The sequence below is a fragment of the Juglans regia genome, chromosome 9 (assembly GCF_001411555.2).
Source record: "Juglans regia cultivar Chandler chromosome 9, Walnut 2.0, whole genome shotgun sequence".
NCBI classification, from domain to species: Eukaryota; Viridiplantae; Streptophyta; class Magnoliopsida; order Fagales; family Juglandaceae; genus Juglans; species Juglans regia.
Genome location: NC_049909.1, coordinates 23,981,452 through 23,994,980, shown reverse-complemented (window position 1 = coordinate 23,994,980; position 13,529 = coordinate 23,981,452). Strand labels below are relative to the sequence as shown.

At 34.6% G+C, this 13,529-nt stretch overlaps 1 protein-coding gene across 1 annotated transcript; it reads left to right on the top strand.

The window, feature by feature from the left end:
* The first annotated feature begins 4,225 nt into the window (after positions 1-4,225).
* LOC108994804 lies at positions 4,226-13,144 on the top strand. The gene is made up of 10 exons (XM_018970178.2): positions 4,226-4,524; positions 5,394-5,486; positions 6,041-6,159; positions 6,981-7,738; positions 8,513-9,846; positions 11,194-11,273; positions 11,368-11,460; positions 11,529-11,602; positions 12,012-12,144; positions 12,880-13,144. The coding sequence occupies exons 1-10, from the start codon at positions 4,440-4,442 to the stop codon at positions 12,961-12,963; spliced, it is 2,853 nt and encodes a 950-aa protein (XP_018825723.1). The 5' UTR covers positions 4,226-4,439; the 3' UTR covers positions 12,964-13,144.
* Positions 13,145-13,529: the final 385 nt, after the last annotated feature.

The window sequence follows — 13,529 nt, the reverse complement described above, 5'->3', positions numbered from 1 at the left end:
TATCATTATTTTGTCTCATTCAATTTATAAAATTTAAAATTTTATACAAATTAATTTTTTATAACCTTCATATGCGAAAGAAAATCTGCGGCATGTCATAAATATCCAAAATTAAAAGTTTTATGATTTTTTGGGAGAGATGGTTATACAAAAGAATACCTCGCATGTTTGGGTTTTTAAGAAAGAGCGGTGATATTCTGCCACTCAGACTCAAACCCAATGTTTTGAATACCGTACCGGACGTTGTACCGGTCAAGGCACTGGAACGAAATATTTCGGTACCGGTACCATTTCGGGATAGCGTTTTGGGATAACGTTTCGGGATAGTCGATATATAAATATATATATAAATTATATTTCAAAATAATAGTCTATATATAAATAAATTATATATAAATACATATATATAAAAATTATAAATAGTCTAGTCTAATTTAGAGGTTAAAATATAAATTTGTAGTATGAAAAAATGAAAAAAAAAAAAAAAACATACAGGTCGAAATATCGGCCGGTACCGGCCGGTATCTGCCGAAATATAGGCCAGTACAGGCCGAAATTCAATTCGAAATGGCCGGTACCGGCCGGTACGGCCAGTATTTTAACCGGTACGGAATATATATAATACCTGTACCGGCCGGACGGCCGAAACGAAAAATTTCGGCCGTACCGGCCGGTACGGTACGAAATTTAAAACTTTGCTCAAACCTCCAGAATAGCTTGTTTATTTTAGGTCAAAATGTTATTTTTTATTTTATTTTTATTTTTTTATAATTTTAAAATATTTAAAAAAATATCAATACATTAATAATTTATTTCTTAAATATTAAATAAAAAAATTATAATACACGGGATATGAGAAGATAAATTAAATAGGCAAAGTATCATTTTTTTTTAGTAAATGAGATCGACTTTCCTTCAGCGTAGGACTCCATGGTTGCGCTTGATTTGGCCCATACCTCATTTGGATTCCTACCTATCAAAGTTGGTAACTTTGATTTTTATCAAATAATTAATCATATTAAAGAGATTTCTTTCTTAATAACACATTAAAACAGGTTGTTAAGTAAACATCATGAAACCCATTATAATTATTAAATTAATTTTTGGTTTTATATATATATATATGTACTAGCAGTGTATGTACGTGCGATGCACGTTTGCCCTGTATTAGGTTATTCTAAAATATAAACATCTAGTGTAGAATAAGAGAATTTAATGATAAGGTCTATGAAGATAATATAATTAATTGTTTAAGTAAACTATAATTGTTTAAAGTCTCTGATAATAGATTTAGACAGACTATATGTTTAAGCAAGTCAGGAAAGTGAATATTACATAATTATTTTTTTGGTTACTGAAATTAGAGTCTAAAACGACTAAATATTACATAATTGTTTCTTTTGCTACTGAAATGATTTTAGTTAATTAAAAATATTATGAGATTTAAATTATATTAAAAACTCTAATTATTTACATGATTTTAATTTTTTAAAATATTTAATAAAATTCTTTCATTTATTTTACTGTTTAGAACTGTTTATTACTGTAATTGTTTATTATTGTTCACGAGTAATGTTCAGTACTGTTTATTATTGTATCACATACTATAGCACTGTTAATTACTATTTATACTGGTTAGTAGTATTTATTATAAAAAAATCTTCACTGCCTTCTAACACTCTACACTCCATATTATTTTTAATTTTTATTATTTTTTTATCAAATATTTATTATATGTATAATAAATAGAAAATTTGAAATAATTTAAAAAGAATAAACTCACAAAAAAATTTTAAAAAAAATATTAAAAATTTAAGAAATTCAAAAAAATATAAAATGTAAAATGTGATAGAAGTTGTGTAGTAAAATTCATTTATTATTGTGGTACTGTTTATTATTGTTGTATATAGCCGAGATAATTTATCATTGAATATTCACAAAATTATTATTTTATTTTATTTTTCAAGCATCTTTTAGAGTATAAGTTTATATACAATATTATTTTTAATAAGTACGTACTCTATTTTATCAAAATATTTAATTTAAATTTCAATTTTTGAAATTTTTAATATTTCAATAATTGATTCTATATAATTATATAGGTAAAACTATAAATATTGATATAAGTATTTACATATAGAAATAGATTTGTTGATAAAGTTTTCCTATATAAAAATTCTATATGTAGCCACTTTTATGTTTTATTTGTACATTTTATTAATGTAATTGACTGTGTTACAATTTTTAATATAATTTTTGCTGTTAGTTATATTATCTTGAACACATAAGATTTAAATTTTAAAAATTTATTTTTTAAATTAAATTATGTCATATAAATAATATATAATGTAAAAAAGAATAAACTCACAAAATTTTTTTTAAAAAAATATTAAAAATTTAAAAAATTCAAAAAAATATAAAATGTAAAATTTGATAGAAGTTGTGTAGTAAAATTCATTTATTATTGTGGTACTGTTGATTATTGTTGTATATAGCCGAGATAATTTATCATTGAATATTCACAAAATTATTATTTTATTTTATTTTTCAAGCATCTTTTAGAGTATAAGTTTATATACAATATTATTTTTAATAAGTACGTACTTTATTTTATCAAAATCTTTAATTTAAATTTCAATTTTTAAAATTTTTAATATTTCAATAATTGATTATGTATAATTATATAAGTAAAACTATAAATATTGATATAAGTATTTACATATAGAAATAGATTTGTTGATAAAGTTTTCCTATATAAAAATTCTATATGTAGCCACTTTTATGTTTTATTTGTACATTTTATTAATGTAATTGACTGTGTTACAATTTTTAATATTATTTTTGCTGCTAGTTATATTTTCTTGAATACATAAGATTTAAATTTTAAAAATTTATTTTTAAATTAAATTATGTCATATAAATAATATATAATGTAAAAACCTTCAAATAATTTTTAAACTAATTCGAAATTATAATTTGAAACAGTTCAAAGTTCATGCAGAATAAATATTGAATAAATGACATTAAATAATTGATTTAAAAAATTCTAAAATCAATGAAGCAAAATAAATTATTTCAGTTATTAATTTACAGTATGAAATTAAGAAGTTAAAGGATCCATACTTTTGATACTTTTATGAGTAGCTTGTTGTTGGGATATCTTGTTTCCACTTTCAACTTCACGGAGTTCAACCTATGTAGAAAATTCAACAATATAATATTACAGTAAAAACAAAAGTATATTTGTAAAGGAAAGAAAAAAAAAATATTATTATTGAACATTAAATTGTAGGACATATAAATACTTAATAAATGTATTTAACACAATTATTTTTTCTTAAACTCTCTCTCTCTCGTAGGCGATTCCGCAGCACGGTGGTTCTCCTCCAGCGCTGCCCGGCGCCGCCGAGTCCCGGCTATCGTCACGGCCAACGTCGGCGTGTTCTCCTCACGCCGGCGAGCATCCCTGGCAGTTTCAATCTTCCCCACGCGCAGCCATGGTCTCCTCCGTGGAAGGAGAACCGAAATGGGTCTCTTTGATTTTTTTGAGTTTCCGCCGCCGTACGTCGACACCGACGGTCACGACCACGACGGAGGAGTCCCCCTCAAGGCGGCGACCATCCTAGCCGCCTTCGAAGTGGGCCACGCTCAGCCCTCCGTCTCCCCCACGGAGACCGAACGGAAATGGGTTTCACCCATTTGTTTCACGTTACGCCGCCGTACGTGGCCACTGAACCTCACGACCACCACCGACGAGTCCCCTTCAAGGCGCCGACCATGGCACCCACCTTCGGAATCCCCCACGCGCAGCCTCCGTGTCCCTCACCGAAACCCACACGGAGAAAGAAGAAAAAAATATGCGAGAATTGTTCTGTAAATTTGAAGTGTTCTGTAAATTTGAGATGAAAGTCTGTAGATCAGATATCTCATCTCTTATATGTAAAGATTAGATATTTATTTTACGTTTATCTGTATGTAACGATTAGATATTTTGAGTGTGGAAATCGGAGCTGGAAATCGGAACTGAACGAAGAAGAAAAACAAGACTAAAATCGAAACTGAGAAAAATCAATTGAGAAAAAGGCTGATACTATTCACTACTGTTCATGTTTTATACACGCTTTTAAGTTATAGGGTGAGAAATTTGTAGATGAAAAAAAATGGTAAACGGGCTGGGGCTGGCCATCCAAAGTCCGGAGATGTGTAAAGTCAACTAGTCGAGTGCGAGTGCGAAGTGTATTGGGCCGGATGGTGGACACGCCATTGGCAAGCCTCTAAGCTCAAACACCCCGAATCGCGCCGCGTACTACTGCTGCTACTACTACTCGTTTTCAGTTCAGAATCCAGATCACATTTGTCAGCGTCTCCGAGTCCCCAACAACACAACGAAAACCATTCGCAATTTCGCATACTCAAAACCAAATCAATTGGTAAAATCGATGGGGAAGAGAAAAGAGCGTCGTCTCGCAGCTCTGAGCAACGCTGGTCGCCGTGTCAAGCTCGATCTCTGCGCGGAACCCTCTGGTATTCCCTCCCCTACCCCCCCCCCCCCCCCCCTCGCTCCGTTGTCTTATTAGGGTTTTGTAGCTGTTCACATTTGCACCTATTTCTTGTAAAGCTCTTTTGTGGTTCCTTCCTTATCTTAGGGTTTCCAATCGTGATAGATGACAGATAGTCTTTTTATGTGGCTGAATGAAAAATCACACTTTTTACTTGCAAAAGAAAATACGTCTTCTGTTCGCAATGTATAGGTTTTTCACCATGTATAAGGTTCCCTTTGTTAGCAATTATTTTGGGAAAATTCCATGGCCTAAAGGAAACTATAAGTTTCAGTTTAGATTGATATTTTACCTGTAACCAAATTGAACAGATGTGCTATTTTATTTTTGAGGCTGCACCGAAATTATTGACAATACGCCTCGTTTGTATTCGTAACCCACCTCAATTCATCTCATCATTACAACTTTTTTAAATTTTCACACAAAATATAATAAACAATTCAGCTTTTTCAATTTTCAAAACAACTTTTCCAAATTTCCACACAAAATATAATAAATAATTTAACTTTTATTTTACTATTCACAAATCATTTCAACTCATCTCTGAATCCAAACCACTCCTAAGAGAACTAGATCAATACATAGTTGTATTGTAATAGCATCTGCTTACGCTCTCTCATAAAAGCAAATGGGGGTGTTGTTTGTATCGTTATAAACTTGATCGGAAATTCAAAATTGTGGCTTGTTTTGATGTTGAGTTACTCTATTAAGTATCGACTGTTTCACTAATGATGATTTGTATGCTTCGGTAATTCTGAAGCATCACTGGTTTGCCTTCAGTTGAAATAAATCGTATTTTTTATTTTTTTTCTATATTTCTTTTACTTTTTTTAGGAGATTTGGGTGGCTCCACTGAGTATGATGAAATTGGAGTTGATAAAGATTCGAACCATCATGATGGGTTACCCAATTCACCAGCTTCTTCAGGTGGGTTCCGTCGGTTTTCTTCAAAAGGACTATGTAGAAAGGAATTGAGTGCTCAACATTTTTTTGGTGGAAATATGGAACTATATGTGCAAGACTTGTTATGTTTTTTGCCCCCAAGAAATTGTATTCCGACTGTAGGGTTGCTGTGGTGTTGGGAGCATTCATCTCAGATCAGGTTGGGCCCTCCCCAAGTGAAATTATGAATGACTCCCAATCGATATGCCCTTGGTGGTAGCATCAAAGGATTTTGGAGGTTTCGACAATTTTTGTTCTCATCGGTTCGTATGTCTCTGGCTTTATTTGCTTTATGCCCCACTGACAGTTTTATTCAATGTGTAACAGGTGGCTGTGAATAGGTCTTAACTGCTCACGTTGAATTTTAATATCTGCCTTTTTACAGAATCTCTTGTTTTCCCTGATATTGATTCCAACCACTTCAGTTTTATCAGAATATTCCTCAGCTGTCTGTTTTTAACATTGGGATATATTGATTATAATAAGTATAAAATAATGATATTGGAAGTATCTCTGACATGCTAGCTTTTTGTCTTCAGGTCAACAACCACAGAATCCTCTACTGTTGCTTGGACAATATAGTGATGATGAGTTCGATGAGGAATCAAATAAAGGACTTAATCATGCCGTTGCTGAAACCTCCTCACCTAATGAAGAGGTAATTAATTAACTCTTTATACTGCATTTGTTAACTTGGGATCTGAAGGATCCGTTGTTTAGGTTTTCCAATGGGGCAGAGATTAGCTTACTAGCGGGCTCTCCTTGATCAGGATGGCTTATTTGGGTTTTTTTTTTCTTTTTTGATAAGTAAAGAGCTCATAGGCTTTTCTCATTTTATTTTTGAATATATATCTGTAATTCCCCCTCTCTCTCTCTCTCTCTCTCTCTCTCAAAACACATTGCTATATATGAAAAACCAATTCACATCAGTTGGATTATGTTAATTTTGATGAGATGTGGAGAAATGGATCATTTATGACTGTATTACAATGTATTGCTTGAATTTGTTTTGGAAGTGTAAATGCTTGTTTGGAAATTTTTATGTTCACTAGATGATGATTATTATTATTATCACTATTATTATTATCACTGCTATTATTTTGATATAACTATTTTTCATTAGATTTTCAAATGCCTATTCTATGAAAAGCCTATGTTATGCCTACAAATTTGGTTTTCCAGAAAATACGATGTTTCATTATGATGTAACTTGATTTATCTGAAAATGTCCAAATGTGGTTAAATTTTACTTGTTTGTTCCCTTGATCATGGATAAATTTTGTTCCCTTCTCATGTTGAAAATCTGTTTCTTGTGCTTTACACTTGGTAAAAGGTTATCTATATTATCGAGGTGCATCTGTTAATAGAAGACACGCTACACGGCAAATTTGTAGTGTCTGTTCACTTAATAGATCCCACACTTTGTCATTTTAATTTTTGTTTGCTTGGAATGCTAATTGCATCCTTCTTGTCTATCAGGTTAAGCTTTTGCTTGATGAAGAATGCAAATATCTGGATGTCAATATTGGTGAAGACCTTTTTGTCGAGAAGGTCAAACAACAGGATAGTGAGCAGGAGTCTATGCCACCCGATATTACCCATAATATGGAGAGCTGTGATAGAGGGGAAAGCAATCCTACCACGCTAGGAGATTTACAAGAAGAAACAGAGTTGACGGAACAGAATTCCGTTTCTGGAACGTCTGATGCACAAGTTGTTGGTGATGTTATTTTGGGCTGGAAGATGGTAATGCATGAGGAGAGTAACCGTTACTATTACTGGAATACTGAAACTGGGGAGACTTCATGGGAAGTACCTGATGTTTTGGCTCAGGCAACTGGATTGACCAATGGTCTGACAATCTCTACTGTTACTGAAAAAACAGTATGTGCTCCTATGGCTATAGGGGATTCCAACATCATTTCAGATTCGATGTTAGGTGTTTCTTCAGCTGCACACCTAATTGAAGGGACCACGGATGCCAATATGGTTGCTCATGGATTAGACGCTTATGGGCATGGACACCAGATGGATGATTGCAGTGAAGCGTACAAAAATGAAGCTCAAAAAGACTCAAATTCGAGCACCGATGTCAACGCTAGTGAATTAGGAGCTCGTTCTGAGAAGTACGTGCTTGACACTGAAGCTACTAAAGGATATGAATCTGGAGTTGATCTTTCTTCTCATCTTGTGAAACAGTGTGAGTGTTTGTTAGAGAGGTTGAAGCCACTTAAAGGGTAAGCAAATCCTGCTTTGCTTTTTCTTCATTTTCTCATAGAATTTGATTTTAATCATTTGATGGCCAGAAATTATTTTTAGAAAATAAAAAGAGAGGATTATGAAATTTCTAGTTCTTCAACTTAAAAATATTTTAATAAGCCCCCCTACGAGAACATTCCCACGGAAGAACATATGGAAGACTAAGGCCCCCCCTAAAAGCTTCTTTTTTTTGTATGGATAGCTTTGTTAGGGAGATTTTCACCTTATAATCTAAGGAAATGCCGACTCATTGTATTGGATTAGTGTTACATGTGTAAGAAAAGTGGCGAGTCTGTGGATCACCTATTATTGCATTGTGATGTAGCCATGAGTTTATGGAATGATATCTTTGTGAGAGTGGGACTTATTTGGATAATGCCAAGAAGGGTTGTTGACTTTTTGGCCAGTTGGCAAGGCATCCAGGGTAACTCTCAGATTGTAGCTATGTGGAAGATGATACCGACCTGCCTATAGTGGTGCATATGGATGGAGAGAAACGGTCGGAGTTTTGAGGGTTCAATTTTGAGGATTGTGAACGGACAATGGATGAGCTTAAAACTTTTCTCTTTCCACACTTTATTCCATTGGTCGATTGTTTAATGGCATGAACATACATGATTTTCTTGTATCTTTAGATAGTCATGCATAGGTGTGGCTATTGTATATGTCTTGTGTAGTTGGCTTCGACTATTATCAATAAAATTCTTATTTACTGATAAAAAAAATTCTAATAACTTCAGTTTATGTTTCAGGTCCCATCACATGCAAGGTCTTGACTGGGTATTAGAGTATATTTTGGAAGTTGAGATTAGACTTTCTGATGTGAAGTCACTTTCATACTATGGCTCATCATTGCTTCCATTTTGGACATATACTGAAAAGCAGCTTAAACGGATTGAGAGTGGAATTAATGATGAAATCTCTAAGATTGCTGAATCTGCACACATGGATGAAGTTGAGGGAACTCGTGTTTCTACCTTCAATGGGAAGGGCGGATTGCAGGAAACTATGCGGGTTGAGTCTGAAGCAAATGGAACTGAAATGAAAGGTGTTCTTTCTGCTTCTGTTGATACATCAATGATAGTTCAGAAAGATTTGCACGGTAAAGCACCTCACGTAAATGCTGAAGACATTTCTTCATCACCTACTAGAGGTTTAAGAAGCGATGCGGGAGTTAGTGAACTAGTCAATGAGGCTGAATTGGGTGATGAATCGAATCACAAGCATGGGTATAATGCTGCAGAGGATGTTGACATGGACGTGGACATGGAAGTTGAAGATGCAACCTCTTCAGGCAACACAGCATTGAACCCAACACAGCTGAATCTACCTGCAGATTACCCCTCCTTGGTGCCAGAGGATGGGTTCACTGTGCCACCTCCTCCGGATGAGGAATGGATTCCCCCACCCCCACCTGATAATGAGCATATTCCTCCCCCACCACCTGACGAGCCACCTGAACCACCTGAACCCTCATATCCTCCACCTCTGCCCTACATGGAGACAGGGCACCCTCTTACTTACACTGAGCAATACAATTTATCATATCCAGTTTCTAGTTTTGAATATCATGGACACACAGTAGCTGAAATCCTGAGCAGTAGTTTATATGGACATGCTGAAGGATCTCAAGTTGCTGTGCCCCATGCGCCAATTTACTATAACACAGTTCCTAGTACATTTACCAACATAGCTTCTGACCTGGTTAACCCTGTTCAGCCTATAGTTTACTATGAGGTTCAAGATGGAACAGTCCCTGCAGTACCTGTAGTTAGTGGTGTGGACTCCTCTGGGTTTCAGAGTGAGCCAGCTCCTGTTAGCTATGACACGTTTTCTGCTGAACAAGTTGCCCCTGTCAACTCCTTTGTGGGAGCGGGTCATAATTCACTACTGAATGTGAACGCTAATATTTCTGGTGGTGGTGGTGAGACTGACAAGGCATCTATAGAGGTTCCGTCTACCTCAGCTACTATCCAAGCTCCTTCAACCATTTCGGTTAAAGACAATTTTCCTGTGCCACCAACTGATTCTATTTCAGCTGCTGTCGTTAGTGCCACATCATTGGGTACCAAGGTTCAATCTAAAGGTATGGTTACTGATTACCAGGGTTACTTAGTGGTCTTCCTGATTTGCATTCATGTTATGTTTGTAAGCATACTTAGGGCCGATGTACGAGTTACTGGATGATTAACATTATAGTTGTAGTTTTTACTTTTCTTGGATATTTGGTTCTCAAAACGGTCAAATAGAAAAAGTTTTCAAGGAGTCAAGAATCTGTTAGATTGTGTTACTAAATTATTTGTCTTAGTGATGCTCCTGCTGGTACTATTGATGGATTCTGTATCTATGTCAATGGTATACTGGCATTATGCTGTATCTAGAATAGGACATATATCTTGGTGAATTAAGGGGATGCTTGGGGAATGAGATAAGATGAAAATTTTGTGAATAGTAGTAAGATGGTTTGTGAATAATAGTGAGATAGTTTGAGTTAAGTATTTATTGGGTTTTGGGAAATAAGAGAGAAAAAGTTGAATAAAAAATATTATAAAATTAAAATATTGTTAGAATATAATTTTTGTTTTACTTATAAAAAAAAATATTGTTTTTGTTTTGGGATTTGAAAAAGTTGAATTGTTTTTTATTTTTTATTTGAAAGTTTGAGAAAATTGTAATGATTAGTTTGAAAAAATTGTAATGATTAGTTTGAAAGTGCGTGTTTGAATGATGTTTGGGAAGGAAATGAGATGGGATGAGATGAAAAAATTTTCCAAACATCCCTGAAATCTTTGTACTTGTCAAGTTATCTTTTTCTCTCCCATTTTGGGAGTAAGTCATGCCATATTTTGGGTTTTGTGTTGGAAAACTTGTTCTATTTATGACGAAAGAATGAGACTCTGAATTTCAGTGCTCTCGCTATCTAGGTAGTAAGCTTTTGGTTAATTGGTGCTCGTATTGTGGTTAAGTATTACATGCTAAACAGCTGTGTTTGTGTGGTTCATGGTGAATCTATTAAATACTTGGATATGTTTCTAATTTCTCCTTCTTGGGCTTTGTTAGGATCATTTTCCTAGATGGGCTTAGGTGCCGTTTGGATAGTGAATTGAAATGAGATGAGTTGAGATGAAAGTTGAAAGTTGAATAAAATTTTGTTAGAATACTATTTTTTAATATTATTATTGTTTTAGAAATTGAAAAAGTTGAATTGTTTATTATATTGTGTGAGAATTTGAGAAAGTTGTAATAATGAGATAAGATGAGATAAGATGAAACACTTTCACTATCCAAACGGAGCCTTAATGTTCATTATTTCCTTATATCCATTTCTGCTCCCTAGCTAGGTGTTTTCTTTTCTATACATCCAGTGTACTTAGTGTTGATATTAATAAATTTGTACTTATAAAATAAAAAACTTCCCTTTTCTTTTGATCAGGTCTGCGCAGTAAAAAGCGGACAATAGCAGCTGCCCCGTCCTTAAGGTCTAATAAAAAAGTCTCCAGTTTGGTGGATAAAGTATGTTTTTATCCTACTACATCCCCACCCCCAAAAAAAAAAGGGGTCGTCTTTGTTTGTGGTTCTTTTATGATTAATACATTTATTTTATCAGTGGAAGGCAGCAAAAGAGGAGTTGCTTGAAGATGAGAAAGAACCTGAAGATCCTTATGAGATCTTAGGAAGGAAGCGACAAAGGGAAATAGAGGTCACATCTGCTCACAAATTACTATAATTTTGGCCGTTGCTGGTTCCTTACATGTTTTATGATTGCAGGAATGGCATGCACGGCAAATTGCCACTGGAGAGGCCAAAGATAATGCTAATTTTCAGCCTCTGGGCGGGGATTGGTATGGGCCTAACACCCATCTTAACAATTCTTCATTTCATGAAATTCTTACGGCAATGTGCAGCACCAAGGATTATGTTATTACTTGGTTAATTCAAAAGAATTTCCTGAATGTTTGTTTAGTCTTTGTTTCACTTGAATTATCTGAGGTGCACTTACGGGAAACTCTTTGCCGAGATTGCCTGTTCACCCCCGGGATTAGTCGGGACGCTCACCCGGTGCCACTAAAAAAAAAATGTTTGTTTAGTGTTTGCCTTTTTGCCTTTCTGTGGCGATTAGACTCTTTTTGAACTTTTATTAGGATTTTGGACTCTCTCTATGCATGCTTAGGCACGTGCATACACATCTAACTTGTAATCAATTTTTATCTTATATCAACTCCATGTGTTGTGTAATTCCTATTTATTTAGGCGTGAGCGGGTGAAGCGCAGGAGAGCTCAGTTAGCCAATAAGGCTGCAAAGACTCCGCCAGAGGCAAATACTGATGGAAACCAGCAACCTGATTTAATAGAACTCTCGAGAGATCTTCCATCAGGATGGCAGGTATGTTTGATAATTGTGGTGACATGCTTAATGTGGATTGGGATTTTCTTGTTTATGAGAGAAGTGAAATTAGTTACCGATCTGCTCTATTTCTATGGTTATTATAACCCCTAGGGGTTGACTGAAGTGGTAAGTGCCCTGGGCTTGGGGGTATGCTCCCTCCAGGTCTAAGGATCAAATCTCCTTAGATGCAAACAATCACTAGGGGCCATCGGACTGAAGGATTTCCCCTTGCATTACTTGAGGTGCACTTGTGGAAAACTCTTTGTCGGGCTTGTACACCCTCGGAATTAGTCGGGACGTTGTTTCTGGACACCCAGTGCCAATAAAAAAAAAAAAAAAAATCTATTGTTATTACATAATGAGGTGATGTGTTAAACAAGTATCTTCAGACCCTTCATTTACCAGCATGTAGTTGGCAAGCTTTTGACTTTTTTTTTTCCTGGTATGGGAGAGGGAAAACGAAGTCTCGATCACCGAAGCATTGAGTGTCCAACATGGAAATCTACTTGGTCGATAATGTTGGACATACGGAGATCATATACTAGTTTGGTTTTCCAGAGACTTCTGGTCACTTGCTAGATTTTCTCGTTAGAGTGATCTTGATTTACAGGGAGTCTCATCTGGTCACTTGCTAGATTTTCTCGTTAGAGTGATCTTGATTTACAGGGAGTCTCATTTGTTCCCGACACTAATTTTATTTTCCAATCTTCCACTTTTTTACCCCATTTTCAGGCTTATTGGGATGAAACATCGAAGCAGGTTTATTACGGCAATTCCGACACCACAGAGACAACATGGACGAGACCGACAAAATGAGCCTTTTTGAAAATAGTGTTGTGGTTTAGAAGTTCATATAGTTTTGAGTATATCGGGTTATAATTTTTCATTTGTTATACCCATTGTATGTATATCTGCGAACGCTGATTAGGAATCAATTTTATTTCCCTCAAATTATTTTCCATGCAAGCTAAAATACAGAGTTGCCTTTTGTTATTGCTGTGCGCGCGCGCGACTCTCTTTTTCTTCTTTTTTTCCTTCTCTTTTTCTTCCACTGGTACCCCATGTTTCAGGCGTTGAGTGTTTGATTGTTGAACTAAATTTAACTCATCTCAAATTAATTTTTTTATAAAAAACGATGGGATCTGTTATTCTTTTAATTTTTTTATAAAAAAATTAAATTCATTTCAATCTATTTTATATATTTTAATTTAAAAATTTAAATTCATTTCAATCTAAAAAAGGTTAAATCATCTATAAAATATTACTATTCATAACTTAATTTATTTCAACATTCAAACGGAGCCTAGTGAAAAATGGATCGGTGCTAGCCAAGTGGCGTTCATATGAAAAATACCTACATTTCGTTTTAACCAAAACAATCA